This window comes from Phalaenopsis equestris, unplaced genomic scaffold (genome assembly GCF_001263595.1).
Source record: "Phalaenopsis equestris unplaced genomic scaffold, ASM126359v1 Scaffold001116, whole genome shotgun sequence".
Lineage (NCBI taxonomy): Eukaryota > Viridiplantae > Streptophyta > Magnoliopsida > Asparagales > Orchidaceae > Phalaenopsis > Phalaenopsis equestris.
Window position 1 is genome coordinate 45445 of NW_018165555.1, and position 21235 is coordinate 66679.

At 36.2% G+C, this 21235-nt stretch overlaps 3 protein-coding genes across 3 annotated transcripts in view; all 3 read left to right on the forward strand.

Moving 5' to 3' along the window:
* LOC110033225 (acetyl-coenzyme A carboxylase carboxyl transferase subunit alpha, chloroplastic-like) overlaps window positions 1-5190 on the forward strand; it is a 32116-nt gene extending 26926 nt beyond the window's left edge. The window contains 1 exon segment of the mRNA XM_020737140.1: window positions 3987-5190. Coding sequence (XP_020592799.1) covers window positions 3987-4988 — 1002 coding nt within the window. The 3' untranslated portion in view covers window positions 4989-5190.
* Window positions 5191-7953: 2763 nt separating this feature from the next.
* Window positions 7954-17100, forward strand: LOC110033256 (tRNA-specific adenosine deaminase 1; the record flags this gene model as incomplete). Its single annotated transcript, XM_020737181.1, is given in 10 exon segments — window positions 7954-8287; window positions 8361-8481; window positions 8560-8729; window positions 9103-9162; window positions 11080-11229; window positions 12278-12447; window positions 12524-12600; window positions 12707-12826; window positions 12965-13052; window positions 17005-17100. Coding segments are annotated over 10 exon segments (1209 nt in total), but the record flags the coding sequence as incomplete, so codon positions are not given.
* A 2524-nt stretch (window positions 17101-19624) lies between these two features.
* Window positions 19625-20230, forward strand: LOC110033228 (zinc finger protein ZAT5-like). The gene is made up of 2 exons (XM_020737145.1): window positions 19625-19906; window positions 19952-20230. Exons 1-2 carry the CDS (start codon window positions 19625-19627, stop codon window positions 20228-20230), a joined length of 561 nt encoding a protein of 186 aa, XP_020592804.1.
* The last annotated feature ends 1005 nt before the right edge of the window (window positions 20231-21235 follow it).

Consider the following 21235-nt stretch of genomic DNA (forward strand, 5'->3'; position numbering starts at 1 on the left):
GGGTTGTCGGGGGCTAGTAGGAAATCTGGAGGGCTGGGACAACCCAACTGGGGGCAATAATAGGGTAGTCTGAAGTGGAGGGTCTGGAGGGGTGGACAACATGTAGAAATGTGGGGAAAGGGATTCGGTAAGTTAGGAAGCTGTTTGGACAACAGGGACAATTGTAGTAGATGGGCAACAAGTCCGGTGGGGATGGAAAGGAGTTGGCCAACGACCTATGGGGATGCAGGGAACTGGTTGGGGAGGAGATAAGGGAGGATAAAACACCACCTCGGAGCAGGATACAACCAAATCACCACTCGTCGTCGAATATAACCCTAGCAAGGGAGAAGAGACTTTAAAGGAGAAATCTAAACACAGAAAACAAAAACTTAACCTCACAACCATAAAACAATAATTTATAGACTCCCATATGGAGACAAAAAAGGAAAGAAATAGGAAAGTAAACTCCCACACAAAAGGAGAACGGTGTGCGACAGTCCAAATCTAGAAAATAATAATTAGAGACTTTCCGTACAGAGAAGAGCATATAAGGAAGGTAGTAGGAGGGGCAGTCGTCTCGCCCTGTACATATCTCGCGAGCAATTCTTGCACGTTCCACTTGACTGGGTGTTCCTTGCCGAAAATGTTGCCAGTCGGTTCGACCGACTGGCGCTCCGCGTTAGTCTCCCGGGGTAGGGAAGCTTTGACCTCATTCTTCGAAGCTTCTGGCTTCTCAACGTACGACGTCAGGTCGGCGACATTGAATGCGGCTGAAATGTTGTAGTCCCCACGCAGGTCGATCTTGTAAGCGTTCTCGTTTAGCTTCCGAAGTACTCTGAAAGATCCATACGCTCTGGGTTTAAGCTTCCCCAATTCTACTACAATAAATCTTTCCTTTAATTGAATCAACACGAGTTCGCCTTTCTGTAACGTTACTTTCTTCCTGGATTTATTTGCTTGTACCTGATATTTGTGGTTTTGCCTGGCAATCTTCTTGCTGACCTCGTGGAGTTTTTGAATCTTGTGAACTCATTCTGTGGCGTCATCAGTGACTTTCGCAGTTGGCAGGAGTGGCACCAACTCAAGTGGTGTGAGCGGATTGCTGCCGTACATAATCTCGAAGGGAGTGTGTCTAGTAGTTTGGCTGACAGAGCAGTTGTAGGCGAACTCAGCTTGGGCTAGAATAAGATTCCACTACTTCATACTCTTCCCCACGAAACACCTCAGGAGGCTGCCAAGGTTTCTGCTAACTAACTTTGTCTGTCCGTTTGTATGCGTATGAGCAGCTGAACTGAATTAGATCTTGGTGCCTAGCTTTCCCCACAGTTTTCTCCAAAAGTGGCTCGGGAATTTGATGTCTCTTCGGAGGTTGTCATGGGAATTTTGTGCAACTTTACATTCTCCCTAAAGTACAAATCAATGATGTGATAGGTATCTAGTGTCCGATGGCAGGGAAACGAAGTGAGCCATCTCGGAGAATTGTCTACCACAACTATTATAGAGTCCTTGTTCTAATGGGTCCCCGGGAGTCCCACTACGAAATCCATGTTGACATCCACCCATGGTGCATTTGGTAGTGGAAGTGGTGTGTACAATCCCGCGTTTTGCCCTCTCGTCTTTGCTAGATGGTAAGTTTTGTATTGTCTGATATGTCGCTCCACATTTCTTGTTAGTCGGGGCCAAAATAATTGTTCTCTCATGAGGGCTAGAGTCGTGTCTTTGTCGATGTGGCTTGCTAATCCTCCACCGTGACTCTCGTAGACAACTGCCTCTCTCATTAAGCACCTACGAATTCACAACTAACTCCGATGGAACAAATATCCACTTGCTTAGTAATACTGTCTTGTCGACATCTTCAGACATTGGTCCCTGATATTCTTGAAGTTTTCATTTGCTCGTGAAAATCTCTTACGACCTTAAAGCCCACAACTCGAGCCTGCATGGATGCGATCAATAGATGTCGACGACTCAATGTGTCTGCTAAGCGGTTCCGGCTTTCTGCCATACGGAGAGGTTCACGTAAGGAAGGTAATAGGAGGGGCGACAGTCCCGCCCCGTTCATGTCCAGCGAGCACTTCTTGTCCGATCCACTGGACCGGGTGTTCCTTGCAGGAAATGTTGCCCACTGGTTCGGCAGATTGGCTCCTCTTAGCACCCCGCGTCATTTTGTATTGGTGGGATCCACCCTACCTGATATACTATGGGCATAGTACTACATCGTTGTCAAGTGTCGACCAATACTTGGAGGAGAGGGATAGAATATTACGGAGCTCAAGGGACATCTACTGAGAGCTCAACAGATCATGAAGATGAACATAGATGGACATAGTAGAGAAATGTAGTTCGAACCGGGGGATATGGTTTACTTGAAGCTAAGATCCTACAGACAAAAGACATAGGCCAGGCGGAGGAGCGAAAAACTTGTATCACAGTATTTAGACCATACGAGGTGATGAAGCGCATAGGAGCAGTCGCTTATCTTTTGAGGTTACCACCATAGTCAACATTACATCCAATCTTCCATGTTTCACAACTGAGGCGTGTGATCGCAGATGGTACACCCTCGCTTTCACTACCCCCGAAGATGACGGAGGGCATGGTGGTGAGGCTAGAACCGCTAGAGGTTGAAGGCGTGTGCTAAGGGGCAGGGACAAAGGCGATACTTATTAAGTGGAAGGGTCTGTTAGATTATGAAACAACGTGGGAAGCTTATGAGGTGATCCAAAGGCAGTTTCCATCATATCACATTAAGGACAAGGTGGTTCTTCAGGAGGAAAGTATTGTTATGCCTGTCACGCAACTGGTCGAGGCGGGACTGGTTGAGCGTTAGACAAGTGGATCACCTCGCTCGTTTAGGAGCCGAGCGGCTCAGCGGCGAGGTGAGTTGCGACAAGGAGCTTCGACTGGGTGATCCGAAGAACAGGAGGGGCCAACGAGGGCTATAAATGCATGGAGGAGAAATTAAAGGGAATTTTGGGGGAAAAGATTTGAAGGGGCTGGGAAAGGTTGTATTAGGGCTAATAACCTAGGTTTTATGGATGCATATTTTATTTTCTGGTAGTGTTTCTAGCGATGTCTAGGATTTGGGGATAGTCGATCTACCTCTTGAACAGTAGATCATCATTGTATCTTGCTTGTTTTCCTTTGATTTTAATATGAGCAGCCCTTGCTGAATTTTTCCACCTATCTTTTGCAATTTTGTACTATTTCTTCGCTGATTTTTAGTTCCGGAGTTGCACATTATCCTTTTAGGCAGAAGCCCACATGCAATATCCATGATATGTTTGGAAAGCTTTCTTGGATTGTATAAATTTTTTATAAATTATGGAATGAAATCCAACCCGTTCTCTCTGACTCTTATCGATATATAGTTACCTATTATCGCATCAGCATCTAAGGTAGAGCGAAATAATAGAGTATATAAAAATATAGCTTTGACCAGTTGAGAACATGTTCATGCTCTGCCTTCACTCTTTAATGCTTTCATATTGTTTAGAACTTGTTACTTTGTCATCTTCACCAGTCTTGTGCCAATTACTTTGGGTCAACTTTAGGAATCCTTCTGCTCGCTTCATTCCAACCTAGTGTTACACACTGGATTAGCTCTAATTTTGACAAAAAATTTCATATGAAATTTTTTGTCTGGGTAGCTATGATCTACCGGTTTCACTTCCTGATCTTTTCACATAATTTTTCCCCATTCATCTTATTATTGAATATTTTACACTTCGTTGTACAAACCCATAGTACATAAATCTATTCTTCACCACTCTGATCTCTCTAATATAATAATTATTTAATCTATTCTTTCTTGTTTTACCAAATATATCTTAACGTTTTCATGTTTGTTGTACTAGTCCTGGCCGTTGATTGCTATATTTTTTACTTAAAATATATATATCATTAAAACTTTGGAGAGATTATTTAAGCCAATAATGTACTGTTTCTATTTACTATTCTATGCAAACATCTAGTTTTTTCTAACCAGACATGGAATTTTACAGGAACTTACTGAAATGGATACTGAGACTCTACTTAGCCATCGCCATTTGAAATTCCGTCAGATCGGTGGATTCCAAGAAGGTTCCTATGTCGAACCAGAGATGAAACGTAACATGAAGAAGAAGGATGTTAATGTAACCGAAATAACAGCCAACCTCGAAGCGGAACTCGAGAAGCTAAAGGTAGGATTAGAGGCCAAGGAAAAGTCTCCTAAACCTGTTTTCTCCAACGAGGATTTACAGTTTCTGAAGCAAGAAGTGGACAAGGAGACAACCAATGCCTTCATCACCATGGGACTACGGGAGAAACTCGAATCCCTCAAAATAGATTTATCCAAAACACCCTCAAATCAAAGCCTCAGCCCAACCCTAAAAGACAGAGTAAACAGACTTGTGCAAGAATTTAAGAACAACTTATCTACACCTGGATCATTTGATGGGCTGAAACACAAGCTTAAAATGTTATCAGAGATTAGCACCCTACAGGAACATAAGACCAAGGGGGAGATGCTCAAGAAGGAGATTAATGAAAAGCTCAAAAATCAGGCAAAAGAGAAGATGGAGTTACTGAGAAAGACACGTGATTTGGTGGGGAAGGGAGAAGAGGTGGACGAAGAGATGCTTAGAGAGGCAAATAAGGCGAAGGACGATCTACTCGAAATGTTTAAATCTGCAAACTTTGAGGTCGTGGGAGTGAGCACGAAGATCTCTCCCTCGGCTCCACCGTTTTTAGTAGAGAAGGTGACGAAAGCGAATGAGGTGATCTTTGAGGAGATAGAGAAGGCTGTCGACTCGGCGGGTTTGAGGGGCAAGTTGGCTGAGTTGAGAGCGGAGATTGATAAAGGTCCGAGCAAAGATATAAATAAAATGTTGAGTTTGATAAAAGAAATAAAGGAAGGTGTTTTTGCATGGTTAGATGGAGATGAATTGGAGAAGAAAGTTAAAAACAGTATTGGTTTGAAAGCAGCTCCTGAAGCAGTTGGTGCTGGTGCTGACAAAAAATAGTTTTTTTAAATAATATGTTTTTATTTTTCATGAATATTATTTGATTAGATTTTAGCTTTTATTCGCCCACAACCTTCCTTTTACCGTAATTATTCTGAGGCTTGCTGTGCAAAGCTTGTTCTTCATCGAGGAATTTTCTGATATGTTCTTGTTGGAATATGTTGTTGAATTTGCATGAAAGAAGAAACAATAAGCTGATAAATTAAGAGTTTTATAAATGTTTTTTCTGCTCTTCTGCATCAGAATTCTTGTATAGTTTACTTATTGATCTGCTGTTTATATGGTTGATTGAGACTAATAATTCTATTTGTGCGTTGCCGGCACATTGGTGCTTGCAATGTAATTCAATTAATACTTGATAGTGAGGGTCTCTGTTTGACGCAACTTAGCTTCTCAGCTTTTCAGTTGCAGTTGTGCTGTCTCGGGAAGCTGCTGCGGGGAAGTTGACTGTTTTTTTTGTGTAGCTGTGTGAAAACAATTATGAAACAGCTGTTTATGGAATAATATCTATGCTACACCTGTTTGATAAAACTGTTTAAAACATAATTGTGACAATGATATTTTTTATACTTCTGAAACAGAATTTCACTACGAAATAGTTCAAAAATTCAAATGCGCAATTAACTTAACAGTGAGTACCGAAAGTAATAAAGGAAAAAGAAAAAAAAAACACAATTCATGAAAATCACAGTCAAAATTTCGTAAATTATGTGTCAAATAAATGTTTTTTGATTTATTACATTTTTTGTTCATGATATATCTCCTTCAACACCTGTTGTTGTCTCCTTTTTTCACATTTCAATCATTTAAAATGTATTAGAATAAACATAAAAATAAATGCATTTGGTTTGCATCCAACCAAATAACTGTTACATTTCTAAAAGTCATGCATTTCAATCACCCTGAATTTCTTATATACATGTACTTTCAATACAGCCAGGCATGCAAATTAACAATTCATTATTTGGCACAATGTTAGGAATCCTAGGATGTATTTCAATTTCTCGAAGAAAAGTCTTGGCTCGCCCGAAGTATCCAATTCACTATTAAGAAAAAGTAACCATACAAATTAACAAAGAAATCTAGTTTAGCTATAACATGATGCTCAATAAAATCTTCATTCAGATCACTTACAGAATTTCATTCAATTAACAAAGAAATGATGTCAACTATCCTCCCTTGCAGAATTTCATATGGTCAATAAAATCTTCATTCAGATCACAAATCCAAACATCAGCACAACCTTAAATAACCCCAAGCAATTGATAGCGTTGAAAATGTAAAACCAAAATGGAAAATCGCAAAACAAATGATAAACAGATCGGAGAAAGACGTTAGGATGTGAAGATTGTATGGATAAGAGGCAGGAAGGAAAGAACGAGAGCGAGAGAAGGAGATCTGGTGAGGAGATTATTGATGGGAGCGTAGACCACGGTGGCGGCCGATGCGGCGGCGGTAAGGACAATCTGAGTTGCGAGGATGCCGTAGACCTTGCGAATGAAGCCCCATCGGAGCTCGTTCTCGCCGGAACTCAAGCCGGGGTAGAGCGCCCCAGCCTCCAAGTCCACATCTTTCTCACTCGAACAGCGTCGAGCCGCAACCTCCTTCACGCTAAAATGTCAAAATTGTCGCCGCGAAGTTTTGCCGCCGCCGCTCCAAACAACGCGGGCGGGCCTTGAGACTCTGGACTACTTATTATTGATTTGATTTCTTATTTAACACTTTCAGTCTTATCCTTTGGTTATCAAAGAATTTCTGTTGTTTGTATTTAGATTTGTATTTGTTGAATCATTTTGGTGGCCTTTTGTGTTGTCTATGAGTTTATATAACTTGAAAAAGTTTTTGTTTTAGGAGGAATGTGTGGACTAAGAAAATGGATGTGTTTCTAGAGCTTGAAATCTTGTTTGCTTCACTGGGGATGAAGAAAGGATTTGGAGGAAGGGTTTTTGGTTTGTGGGAAAGGGTCTGTCCTCTTGATCCATCATCTCTCCTTTATACATAAGAAAAAAAAAAGGAATTATAAAATTACATTTTGTATGGTACTACGTTTGACCATGATATTTTGATGAAAATATTGTAAAGTATCGGGTGGTGACATAAATAAGGATGAATTTATGTTTTTTAATGTTATGATAGTTTTCTATTGTAGACAGTTTGCCTCAGGCTAGTTCGAATATGTTGGCAGATGAGCTCAATTCAATCACTTCGACAGGTGGACATAATTTGACCACTTTAGCATAAGCGCATGGTTCAACTACTTCAAAATGTGGATTCGGTTCGACTACATACATTGATAGACGGGCTTAGTTCGAGGGTACCCATGTAGAAGCCTTGCTAGAGTTCATGGCCGTATTTGGGTATACTTTTAATTCCCATATTGTCTGGACTCTTTGATTAGAAGTTGCAAAAAAAAAGAGAAGATTTTTTAATGTTTCAAGAGAGTGGTAGAGAGAGAGAGAGGGGAGAAAGTGAGAGTGAAAGAGAAAGGGGAGAGAGAGAGTGTCTGTGAGCGTGAAAAAGTGGAAGGGAGCTAGAGAGAGTAAGAAGATAGGGATGAAGAGGGAGAGAGCGAGGGTGAGAGAGATAGAGATAATGAAGAGGGAGAGGGGATGAGGCAGAGCTTAAGAGAATAGGAGGAGAAAATAAATGGAGATAGTGGGAGAGCTATACTGATGAAGAGAGAGAGAGAGCTAGAGAAAGGTAAAAGAAGAGAGAGAGAGAGAGAGAGAGAGAGTGGGTGAGGAAGTAAGAGGTAAGAGAGAAATTGGGAGAGAGACTCTCTCTTTTCTATTCTTTATTTCTTTCTGTATCTTTATCTGTCTCAATGGCTCTCTTTCTCAAATTATCAACCTATTCTTATTGTGTATCTTATAATAGTTTAGAGACACATAAGAATTGGATGCTATGTATATAAATTTCCCTGTTTTTTTATGTTAATTATGATTTAACAAATTACTTTAAAGTTGATATAAAATAAAATAGTAAAATAAAAATAACACCGTAGCTTCTTTGGGTGAGAGTACAAAATTGTTCTAGGGTTTACTTGCAGCGAAGCAGCACCTCTTGAGATTCCCTGAGACTCCGATGATCATCGGAGACGCCAGACGGTTGGCTGAGGTGAAGATATCGCGAACAACTTGTTATGATGGAATGCCAATCTCCGAGTACCGAGATGAACTGGGGAGACAGAGTCTCGAACGCCGTTTTTTCTCTCTATGATTCGCTTCCAAAAAAGGGGAAGCCCCAGGGGCGAGAAATCACTGTTTTGTCTGCTTTCCTCCTTTCTTCTCCTTCCGATGGTATTCTTCGCCACACTCCCTCTTCTCATCTCTCCTCCTTCATCTAAGAAACCCTATTTTTTTTTTCTTTCAGATCTCGAAGTCGTTGCTCTAGGGACGGGGACCAAATGCATCGGAAAATCGCTTCTTAGTTCGAAAGGTGACGTCGTCAACGACTCCCATGCCGAGATTGTTGCGCGGAGATCCCTTCTGAGGTAACCTTTTAGTACTAGTTTGCGTTTCTAGTCCCATTTCACGAGATCCACCAGTGTCTTATCTTTCGGAGAAAGTAGGTTCTTTTATTCAGAGATTGCGAGGCTTCAAAGCAATTGTTGTGATGGACGAAGAAATTCAAAAGCGTCAGATATTTTTTTTCGCTTGGTTACCCAGGAGGGTTCTAGCAATTCCAAGTATGAAATGATTCCTGGCTGGCGCATACATTTATACATTTCTCAGTTGCCATGTATGGTTAGATTTTGTGCTAAATTTTGGTTTGATTTTCATTGGTGTAGGATGATTATCTCCCTCTTTTACTGTTTAATATTGGAAGATTTACATACTTACCACCCAATTCCTATATGTATTTACATATTTAATACATAAACTTCCTTTTTTTTACATGCATACCACCATATATATGCATGAAATTGTGTTTTTCACTTTTTAGAAGTTAAAATAGTGATATTTTTTATGTCAAAATAGTGATATTTTTTATGTCTTATGTCATATGAAAGATTTAGGTGGTATAAATGTAAAAAATAAAGTTTAGGTGTTAGATTTTTTGTGCTATTTCCTTGCACTATGACCTTCCTTTTGCTTATTCTTTGCGCCTTTAGGTGGCTCATTGGGCACTGCTTCCTTATCACGAGACCTCAAAGAGACTTGTTTAGTTGAAGGCAAGTGCACAATTCCTATGAAAGTACTTTTGTAAATGGTATGGAAGGCTTGTCCATTTATTTTACTCACACAAAGAAAAGTGTCTCAGGTTCTTAAAGGTTATCTTTTTGTTAGAACATAATGTTTGGTATCTATCTGGTTAATTTTTAGGAGCATATTGACAGGCTTGTGTATTAAGAAGACTTAATTCATTGTTTCAAAATGTCTTTTGCTTTAGAATCTTCATTTTGATAATGCTAAATTAATGTATGAATTTAATAAATAGAGTTTTTTTGTTGGTGCCAATTTGTTATTTATTTTAGTGTTATCCATTGGAATTTTAAATTTTCAAGCTTAGATATGGATATGGACATAGATGAATGGTGCAGATATGATGAAATGATAACCCTTGCAAATTCATTACATGGCATGACTACAGGAATTGTTTGCTTAATAGTTTTTTATATCTAAGAATGAACAAAGTGTATTAGATACACTAATAAGATGGCTAATTAAATTTAGTAGTGAAGGATTATGAAGGAAAATATAAGGCTCAAAAGCGATGTATCCTAGAAGTTGTGTAAGAAAATTTGCGCAACATGTAGATTGCACGTTGGGCAAAAAAAAAAAAAAAAACGATTCCTAAAGCCAACTCCAGATAGTTTGTATAAGGCTATGAGTGAGATTGGTTATTATTCTTAGCTTACTTTGAGCAATAAATCAGTGCAGGAAGGAAATTTATGCTCATAATGCCGGTATCAATGCTTAAAACTTAGGAGTAAGTTAAGTAACATGTATTCCTAATAGTTGATTTCTTCTGGGTTACATTTATTCTTTCTATTAACAAAATTCTGGTGAATCTGTATTCTAACCTTCATAATCGTAAAATTATTTAGCAGATAAGGCATGTATAATTTTTTTCTCACTGAATATGAATACAATAGTTTGATAGGGATACTTAATTAAATTAAGATGGATTAGATAGAAAATTTTCTTCAGATTTGGGTTGAATTAGTGTGCTAAAATAAGTAATTTTGGATGGCAAGTAGGTTCGACTTGAGCTAAAAAAAGCATAGGAAAATGTCCTGCCCAATCAGAACTCTTCTTGAATGTTTTGCACTTTATTGGCTTGGAGATTATTATTGAAGTGATTAGAATTATTCTGAATTTTTTTTTTTTTTTCGGAAGATTGTAAATCGGTTGATTTTCAATTTTTAGATTAAATCCATTTAAGCTTGCTTACATGCGTTTTCCTTTTAGGACCATCACACCATGTTTGTGGTAATATCTTGAAGAAAAAGAATTGTCTTTATCTTGAATATCTTTATATGTAGAGATAAGAGGTCCATAAATCTCGCTCTCTCCCTTCTTCTCCATCACTATATGATAGATATAGTGAGAAAAATAAAGAGAGAGAGAGAGAGAGAGAGAGAGAGAGAGAGAGAAGAAAATAATGAAAGATGACATGTATCTTTATCTTTCCATATAGTGATAGAGAGAGATAGATATTTTATCTCTATAAATATCTTATATATAAAAAGAAAAATAATATAAAAAAAAAGTAATTGTTTAAACAAGATTTCTATTATTTTTCACTGAGAAAATTTTTAGAGGGAGACATCGCGCCAAATGAGAGAATAAAAAGTACCGTAGTAGTCTGTCTACAAATTGTTTCACTAAAAATACTAGAAAACTTGTTTGCATTGTTAATTACTGTTATTATTATTTAAATTACCTGCTTAATGACCATGTATCAAATAGTGATCACTGCTCATGCTGGCATTTTATTTTGCTGTAAAATGAGACATCAAACAATTCTCCAATTCTATTGGCATTATTAATTCCTATTATAGCTGCTATTTGTAATGCACCCATATTTTTTATCCATTTGGAAGCTCAATAGGAAGTATCTTGCTTGTTCATGATTCTGTTAACAGTCAAAAGCTTTCAACAGTTAGAGGAGGAACTTCTATTTCCCATTTTGAATTCTTCTGTAACCGTTCAAAAGAAACCTGGACGCGGTGACGCAACATTTTCGATGAGTTGCTTTGATAAAATAACCCGTTGGAATATTGTGGGAATCCAAGGTTTGATTTCTGAATAATATAATATTACTTTCTTACATCTCTGCTACCTAGAAGCTCTTGACTTTGCATATATAACTTGGACATTTCGTGGATAATTTCATTTTTTTTCTTTCATGGTTTAAAAATTTGATGCTTTATGTTTGTAATTTTCTTGAACTGAAATTCAATGAAGATGATACTGAGAGGAACCAGATAAGCTTCCGCAGGAATTAAGACAAAAATAATTGATTTTTTTTCGTCTGTACTAAATCAAAACGATATAATACGAATACATAAAAGACGAACACCTACAATTCGAGAGCTAGTTGATCTCTCTCAAATCCTAACCAGACAACAATCACACATAACATAACCCTAGACATATTAAGTCCTTTTTATACCCCATAATAATAACTAACAAATGATTAAATGACCCTTTTAGTCTTGCGCCTAACATAAGTTTTCAAATTATTTGGTGGACGGCCTCAGTCTAACAGTTATGTATAGATTAATTGTTTGTTTGCTGTATAAGGAAGGTCTCTGATTTCCTGATAATTAGTTTTTGATATACTATCTGTAACCAAATTATGTACTGTTTGGTTTTGTGGTTTTGCCTTTTATCTCTAAAGTGGAGATCCAAAGATCAAACCATGGTTTAATTTTGCTTTTTTGTTTGATTCCGTTGAGATTTTTCTTGCAACAGAGCAGAATCCAAAGAACTGCATTGCTTAAAAATAGTTTCCTTTTTGACGTTTACGTTTCACATTTGTATCGTTTTGATTTTATATGAGATATTGACATTGCTTTCTGGGTAGTTGAAAAGCTCTTGGGAGAAAAAAAAATAAGAAGAGATGTTGAAGTATGGAAGCTAAGCAAGCATTTCTTGTTTTGTTTCGTTGTTGAGCAAGTTGCTTGAATTAATAACTGTATTCGTTCTGATCTTAACTGTTTAGCAAAATTCTGAAATTTTTTGAATAATTAGTTAGTGTCAGTATCTTGAGCACATGAAATTCATGATTTTCTTGAAATATTTGGAGAATCATACTCAATTAACCTTATTTAATTTCAGGTGCCTTGCTTTTTAACATTCTGCAGCCAGTGTATATTTCTTCCTTGACTATTGGAAAATCTAAGTATGCATTTGACGAATTTTCTCTGAGAAATCATTTAGAAAGGGCTTTTCTTCATCGTGCAATTTCTATAAACCTTATAGCCCAAAATACATTTCAACCGAAGAAGGTACTGCAAATCTAATGCTTTGTTAAATATTTAAATGATTGCTTATTTTTTAAAACGAAATTTTTTTTTTTGGTAGTTTCCTGTTTTTGAGGCTTCTCTTCCACCAAAAGAATTTCAGCAATTGGAAAATGATGCACCTAATTTAACATGCGGGTATATTGCTTTAATTTTTATGCAGAATCTAATTTTTAAAATAATATTTCTGTGCATTTTTATGTTTGATTAAATGGTCTTTCAATAATGATTTTTCTAATCTTAGGTACTCAATCTGCTGGAATAAATCCGGATTGCATGAAGTTATACTGGGGACAACCGGAAGGAAGCAAGGAACTTCTTCCAAAGGTTCCCTGTTTCCATCTACCGAATCTTCTGTGTGCAAGTATGTGGTTATGATTGTAATTAGATTTTTATTTGTTGTTACCCTGTTTAGATGTTGTCCTCTATTGTTCTCTATTTTTTTTCCATGTTGACATATATATTTACAAATATTTTATGCATGCATATTTAAATAATGCAGGAGAAGACTATTGGAGGCGTTCATGTCACTGAAACATGAAATATCATTTGAATATCCTGTGGAGGAATTTTCTTATCGTAAACTGAAGGTAAGATGTCAACAATATTATTAATTTGATAACTGATATTAAATTTTGTTCACACCGAGCTTTTAAAGTTTTTTAACTATTTTATTTTGTAGTTGAATGCCCTTTTTGGTCTAGCTAATTAGCTGATTAAAATGAAAAATTTTCTTTCCCACCTCACATCAACAAAGAATTTGGAAATTTTTATTTATTCATTTTTTTCGAAAAGCTACTGGAAAACTGTTCTCATCATTAGAAAAAAATGATACAAAAATAAAGCTATAGAATTAAGAGTTGACCAAAAAAAGAAAACATTATAGAGAAAAAAAACATTAAACAGTAGCTGATTAAAAGTCCAAGTACTTTGTTGACAAATCATGCCAAACAACCTTACAAAATTTGATTTTTGCTCCATTATTGATATTCTATGTCATGAGATGAAAGAAAGAATATGATACTTTGATGACATCTTTTAATAAAATGAGTGACATTAGTGCCTTTACATAAATTCGAAACGCCAAGCTTTACAAAATTTTTTTGGGTTTACATAAATTCTTCCAGTTGATTGTCTGGATATCTCTGCTTCATCATTTCCTTTCCCCAAGAATCTTTTTCTAAATTTTGTTGGTGTTCCGATTCACAATCCAAAAGAAAGAGAAGCAAAGGAATAGAAAATATTGTTGAGCTAATCTAAACAATATTCCCACCTTTAGAGAGGACTTTGCATTTTCAAGTATGAAGTTTTCTATAACTTTTGTTAATAATGGAGTTGCAACGATTATTTTTTCTTTTCTTTAAAATCTTGAAGAATACCCAAAAAATTTGAATGGCAGGAAATCAAAAAAGGTTCTAAGATTTTTTACAAGGTGCTATTGTTATTCCAAATTATTGAATGCCCCAACATAGCCCATCAAATTTTTAAGATTGTTCCAAATTTGTCTCACCATTAGAGTTGTTGCGTGAATGTGCAAGAAGTTCACAGAAGTTGACATGATAGACATTACTTGGGGTTTAAATTTATGAAATTGTTTTATATTACTTAAAATCAGTTTGGATTTATGTCGGGCAAGTCTAATATGGAAGCTATATATCTATTTGAGAGGTTTGATGGAGAAGTACAAATAGAGTAAGGAGGATCTGCATATGTTTTTTGTTAATTTAGAAAAAACTTATGATAAGGTTTCAAGAGAATTTCTTTGGAGAGTTCTAAAAAAGAAATGTGCTGATATGACTTGAATAGCAAGTCATTAAAGATATTGCGTTTGAACAGAAGGAGAATTGATCAGATATTTTTTTTTATTTCACTTGGATTACATTAGGGATCAATTTTAAGCCCATATCATTTTGCTTTAGTTATGTATTTTTTACTAGACATTTACAAGAGGTTGTACCTTGGTGTATGACCTTGGAGTATGCTTTTTGCTAATGATATCCTTTTTGTTAATTAGGCTAGAGAATGAGTAAAGAAAAATTCAAATTATGGAGGTCAATTTTAGGGTCTAAAGGATTTCGTTTAAGTAAATCTATAACTGAATACATTGAATGTAAATTTAGTAGTAGTAGATGTAGTAGCAGGGTTGTAACAATGGTTTATCAAGTCATTAAAAAATAGTAAACATTTTAGATATCTTGGGTATATTGTTCATAGATGGGGATGTTATTAGTAGAATTAACATTGGATGGTTGAAGTGGAGGAATACATCTAGCCTATTGTGTGATAGAAAAGTAATCCTTAGACTTTAACGAAAAATTTTATAAGCTGGTGGTGAGACATGTAATGCCTTATGGCATGGAACATTGGCCTATGAAAGAGAACAATAAAACTAAGTGTTGATGAGATGAGATTGCTTAGGTGGATGAGTGGCCTTACACTTAGAAACTAAATGCAAAGCGCATTGGTGTAGCTCCAGTGACAGACAAGATTAGAGAGAGTTTTCTTAAATGGTTTGGTCACATTAAATTTCGATCATCTAATGATCCAATTAGAAGAGTAGATGTTTTAGATTTAACAAGTTAAGAAAAGTAGAGGTAGATCTAAAAAAAACTTGGGCATGTTGTAAAAAAATGATTTTAATTTATGAGATTTAAATAAAAATATGACACTCAATAGGCCATATTGGAGTAAATTATTCATGTAAGTGACCCCACTTAGTAGAATAAAGGTTTGTTGTTGTTAAATACTTCTATTGAAGTGAGGCTGCTCATCACTGATTGAGATTGATGAGTAGTTGAATGCGTATTGTAGTTAGCTCTCCAACATGAGGACAAGTATGTGTCTCCACTGAGTATGATTTTTGTGAGACGCAACGAAGATGAACTTCGCTCCTTTAATGACGGAGATGGAGACAAGACTTGAGAAGCTTAACATTTATTTTACTAGCTTTAGCAATCCCGTATCAATCTCCAGTCTTCTTGGCTCTTCTCATTCAACAATGGAACTGGAGCAAGAAATTAGATTTGGGATTATAAAAAGAAAAGGAACTTAGGTGCTGTAGAAATATGCAAAAGACAGTTATACTTTTTAATCCTATTTCTCGCATCAGCCTTCTGTCCATTTACACAATAATTCTGATGGTGTGGTTATTTTGCATAAAATTCGAAGAGTAAAGCGACCAAGTTGGAAACATTCAAGTGAAAATTTTAATTTTGAGTGCAAAAACATCTTGATAGAGAAGAAAAATATGTTAAGGTCCAAAATTGGATTATAACCAGCTTCACAAAAGTGTAGGATGCCCTTTTAACAAATTGAATATATTAATAATATTAGTCTTACTACATTTGTACCGTTAATTCATCCATCTTTGGCGGTTGCATGGAGCTCCTTGTGGAGGACATCACCCATGAAAATGAAAAGAAGAGGAGAGGGGGGATTTTTTTTTATAAATTGCCTTCAAAACATTCAAACTTTTTAGTAAGTTATACATTAAGGACTTGGGAATTGGCATCAACCAAGACTTACCACCCCATACATTAACTTTGGAGAGAAGAATCTACCTTTGAGCGTATTCAAAATGAACTCCTAATTGATGCCTTCATGATGTTGAACGTATTTTTTATTAGGCCGTATTTTTTACTAGGCAGATTTACATACATACCACTTAATTCCTTTGTATTTACATATCTAACACCTGAACTTCCATTTTTACATTCATGCCATGTCACCTATGCATGAAAAGATGCATTTAACTTTTTAAAAGTTAAAATAATAATATTTTTTATGTGATATGAAAGATTCCGTGGTGTAATTGAGAAAAATATTGGGTGGTATGTATGTAAATGTTTCTTTTTATTAACGGTGAAATGTATTTCTATCTTTTGTTTAGGCACCTTTAGAAAGATCAATTAGACCATGAAGATTTGAATAAAACTTAGGTTAAGATTTTGAAATCCTATTGATGACGCGATTAAGTCCATGTCTTGAGGGTTTTCGCAAATGTCTTTTTTAGGAAAAATGTTTACATGGGACAACTTCTCATGCATGAAAGCTCGTCATACAAAATGTCATGTAAAAAATTATCTAATAGTCGCCAAAACTTGTTTCATGCTATTCACATTTTGATAATGAATTAAATGCAGCTCATAATATGAAATTCTGAAAATTACAATGTTTTGTCGAGAAAAAGATAAATTTTTAGCATAAAATAATAATTTTATAATATTCCCTCATTGAGCTGATTTCAGTGCGACTCTAGGGTTTGATTGAAGTTAATTATGTTTGATTTTTTTTTTTTCATGTTTTATTTCAAATTTATTTAAATATTTGAGGTAAATATTTGAGGTAAATAAAATTCAAATGTGGTATCTCTCTTGCACTGTGCCAGCTGCTTAAAAGAAGAGAGAAGATATGATGGGAATTTATTCGCTGTAAATTTCTTTCTAAGACAATTAGTGATTGTTCCAATTGTTATAACTTTCACTTGCATTATTTGCAATTATATCCTCAATTCATTTAATTTGGATATTATTTTACTTGCAGCAAAAGGCCGTTGAATATCAATCTGTTCTGAAGGTGTTTATGGACAGCCCCCTCCTCACTTCTTGGCCTCGAAAACCTCCAGACCTTGAGGATTTTAAGCCTTGCAGTATGAAGACCCACACTGAGTGCACAACAAGTTAAAATATAGCTTTTTTTTTATTATTATTATTACCGTTTCATTAACCTCCTTATTGTTGTGGCTGGCAAAAAAGTTTGTCGAACAATTCGTGTTCCACGTGTTAAGTAGCTTGTGTTTGATTCGTTCAATAATCAAATGAGCCGAATACTCATGTTCGACACTTTTTGGCTCAAACTAATTAAATGATAAATAAATAATATATAGACTTAAATCAAATGATGTACAAAATTTTGTTTATTAAATTGTAAAAAAGAAAAATTAGATGTTATACATGTAAATAAATGAGAATTGGGTGGCATGGGTCAAAATACACATCAGATTTTAAAATAATAAAATTTTGGTGCTACATATGTAAATATATAAAGATTGGGTGGTATGTTCCAAAAATCCTATCGCTAGACCAAGTGTTTGGTGTGAGGAAAAGCACATATTACAATCCCTACGTTGGTGGGCATTATTTTCAGACTTGCCGATGGTGGTGGTGGTTGCCAGCTCTGCGAATGGCTAGTTCGTAATGTTCATGGTGGTGGTTGCTTTTTCTATTTTGTTGGGCTTTGGATTGTAGCCACCTGTGGCAAGGAGTATTAGACAAATAGCAATGTCTTCTTCTTCCTTAGTTGGGCTCTGATGTGATTGACTAACTAATTATTAATTTGGTGCTACTGTTTCAAGGTATAACTTTTAATATAAATACTAATCACGGTTGGTATAACCCAAAAGTTAAAATTTAGGTGTTAATTGTGTAAATACATAGTAATTTGGGTATATATATGTAAACACCTCTTCTTTTAAGAAGCTGCGAACGTAAGGGAGAGACCACATCTATATTTTATGAAATTTGTATACTTATTTTGAAAGAAATGTTTTTGTAGATATGTAAAATCATTTTAATTTGGTATGTATATTTATCAAGTGTTGAAATTACCTATGATATGCAATAAGATGCGTGGTATATACCTATTTTTGCCAATATTTGCTTTAAATATGCTTTTATTAAAAGAATAACCAATATTTTTTAAAATCTGCAAATTGCAACAAAATAATTTGGTCACCTCATTGGTGCTCACTTTGATGCTATAAAAATCTTTTGTACGGAAAATTTATTTTCTGCACGCCCGAACTTCCAACCACTAGCGACCACGTTGTCAAAGACCTCATCGACCAGCGACATGGTTGCCGGTGGTTGACCGCCCATTTTTTTCGTCACTCAAAGCTCTCACGTATGTTTTAAAAGATCTCACCAGATTCGTCTACCAATTTCCTTTAAAGAAATAGAAAGAGGGGCAAATTTAACGATGTCCTAGCTAGCTTTCCGATGGTTCAGCACGTGTGTCGAACTCCCCTTCGCCGGCTGCCTCCCACCGGTGAGTTCGTCGCTGCCAAACTGTATCTTTAGTTGGATTCTTCTCATGTGGAGCTTGAGTTTGGCATGGCTCGCTCTTCTGTGTAGCTGACACCTCTCTTTTGCAGTTGTTGACTCGAGCCGCTACAACCTTGCCGGCTCCTGTTTCTTTTTTGTTGGAAGCCGCGACGGAGCTCCTCGTTATCGTCAGGGCAGTGACGACGTCACGGTGTATAGAGGCTCGTTCGCTCCCTCTCGCAAAAGCTATTTAACAGCTTGATCTAAGCTTAATTTGATTTGGATTTGACCAATTTTAATATCATTGGATTTGTCTCGTCGAACCTATCAGTTTGATAGTAAGTTAGCTGAATTCAAAGCTTTGGTTGACTCTGAATTGAAATTTGAATATTTTTTTGCTCAAAAGAATGTCTGGAGATCCGTGCCACACCTCGAGATTCGTACTTGATGATGAAAATTTGTTGACAACATATTGAACATATAAATATGTTCCATGAATTAATTTTCTATTTTATATCTCTAGAATCTTAATTTGATAATCAAATTTTCTACCATAACAGCTCACACGCTTTGACCTCGCTCGCTCTCTCTCTGCTCTAGATCTCAAGCATGCACCACGCATATATAAAGAGAAGCTGAGACCATTTACAAACCACCCAAAGCTTGCTATTTACAAATCAACCCCCCTTCTTCATCCTTTTTTCAAATTATCCCTCAATTATCAAAATTCATGTTAAAACTCCAACACATATTTTTTACTTTTATCAAAATCTCAGTAATTTAACCGTCTGTAACTTGTGAATATATAGGTTCCATATTCCAAGAAAATCAGTTGAATGATTAACCTATAAATTTAATATTTCAAGAGGTCCTGATGTAATCATCCCAAAATAGAATACACAGCAAAAAATTCTAATTTTCATTCCCCTATCTTTGCTCCAAGCCCATCCTTCCCCGTAAAATTCTGCTTTTATTTTGTTTTTTATTAGTGCTTACTAAAGTGTTCATGGTTTCATTACACCCACATCACAGGTGCTTGCTTTCTAATTACTTGTATAAAGCCACCATTCACCTTCCTCACCCTTCATTTCTCTAAGTGCAGGTTATTTTCTTACCCATCAATGGAAGAATCCACCATAAAGAAAGGGAAGAGAACCAAGCAGCAAAGGCATCATCTTTTGCCCCACGTAGTATCATCTATATTGTCTCCAACAACCTTCGCGGAGATTTCTGAGAGCCCAACTAAGGAAGAAGAAGAGATGGCTAATTGCCTCATATTCCTTGCCGAATGTGGCTACAAACCAAAGCTCAATGAAATAGAGGAAGCGACCATCGCCGTGAACATTACGAGCGGGCGAGTCGCAGAGCTGACAACCACCACCACCGGCAAGGCCGAAAATAATGTCCACTAATGTCGAGATTGCAATATGTTTTTTTCCTCACACCAGGCGCTTGGCGGGCATCGTGCTAGCCATAATAAAAAACCGAAACTTTTGATTCCCCTCGCATCGGGGGTGTTGAATGAATACTCGTTCACTTCGCCAGTCATGATCAAGGTTAAAAGCCACAAATATTTTATCTGCAGTAGTGAGTTTAGTTCTGACCATGCTCTTGGCGGACATATGCAGAAGCACCGCCAACTGATTGAATCAGAGCCGACGAAGAAAGAGGATAATTCTAAGACATTTTATGTGGATCTTAATCTTCCACCTCCTTGTGATGATTAAAAAAGTAATGGCGCAAAAGTGATTGGAGAGGTAGCAAGGGAGAGGAATTTTAGCTAAGTTTGGTGTTAATTTAAGTGAATATTTTAGTGATTTTGCTTACGGATTGCTTGTTAGAAAATGCAATAAAATTTTATAGAAATTTAATGCACTCTTCTTCTTCTTTTACGATTCTCACTTTACCTCTTATTTCTGTTTTTTTTTTTTCATGGAACTAAACTGAAAATTTAATTCTGTGTTTGATAGCATATGATTGACAGGATTTAATTTAAATCCACCCAACCATTAAAAACATACAAATTAAATTCAATGTTATTTTAAATAAAATTTTTTTCGCATTCTCTAAACTTCTCATGTAAATTCAGATTTATTAAATTTATTTACAAGATGAATGTATTTTGTACTAGCACTTTATATATACTTGATTTGATAAATATGATTTTATTGGATTTGACAAATCTTATCTAATATAAATCAAAGTTCCAACCTAACAAATGCGCGCCGTCACCTTCAAACTCCACCGTACCCTGACTCTTGACGAAGCGGCACCGTACTACTGTGCTTGCAAAGGTACAATGGTGGCTTCTAGTTTGAAGGAGGAGAGTATCTGCCAGCCCGATTATTTAGGTTCTTCCTTGCGGTTTAGCTTGAAAAATGGTTACTATTGCTGGAAATTGACTATTCCGGTCAGAGAATTAAACAAGATAGCTATAATGTACTTGGCCATGATATAAATAGGCCTGAAGGAATGTTGCTTTGTTGTTCATGCTGAAATAGAAAGAGTTAGCCGGATTCCCTTCAACAGCAGCTGTGCTTTGCATCGCATGCGGGTGCTGAACAATATATTGAATGTTAGAGTTGGAGTTGCCATTCCCAAGCCTCTCTCTTTGACTAGTGAATGATAATGCATGGTCCATATATGAAAGCTTCCGCTTGATATCAGCAGAAGCCTGTTTACAATTAGAAATTTTGGTGGTGGGTTGAACTATATGGGAATATATATATAGA

What these genes read in the sequence shown, in the direction of transcription:
- LOC110033228 (XM_020737145.1), top strand. Translation starts at nt 19,625, where the DNA reads ATGGAAGAATCCACCATAAAGAAAGGGAAGAGAACCAAGCAGCAAAGG. An exon ending in CCGGCAAGGCCGAAAATAAT is followed by an intron (nt 19,907 to 19,951) that starts GTCCACTAATGT and finishes TCCTCACACCAG; the next exon opens with GCGCTTGGCGGGCATCGTGC.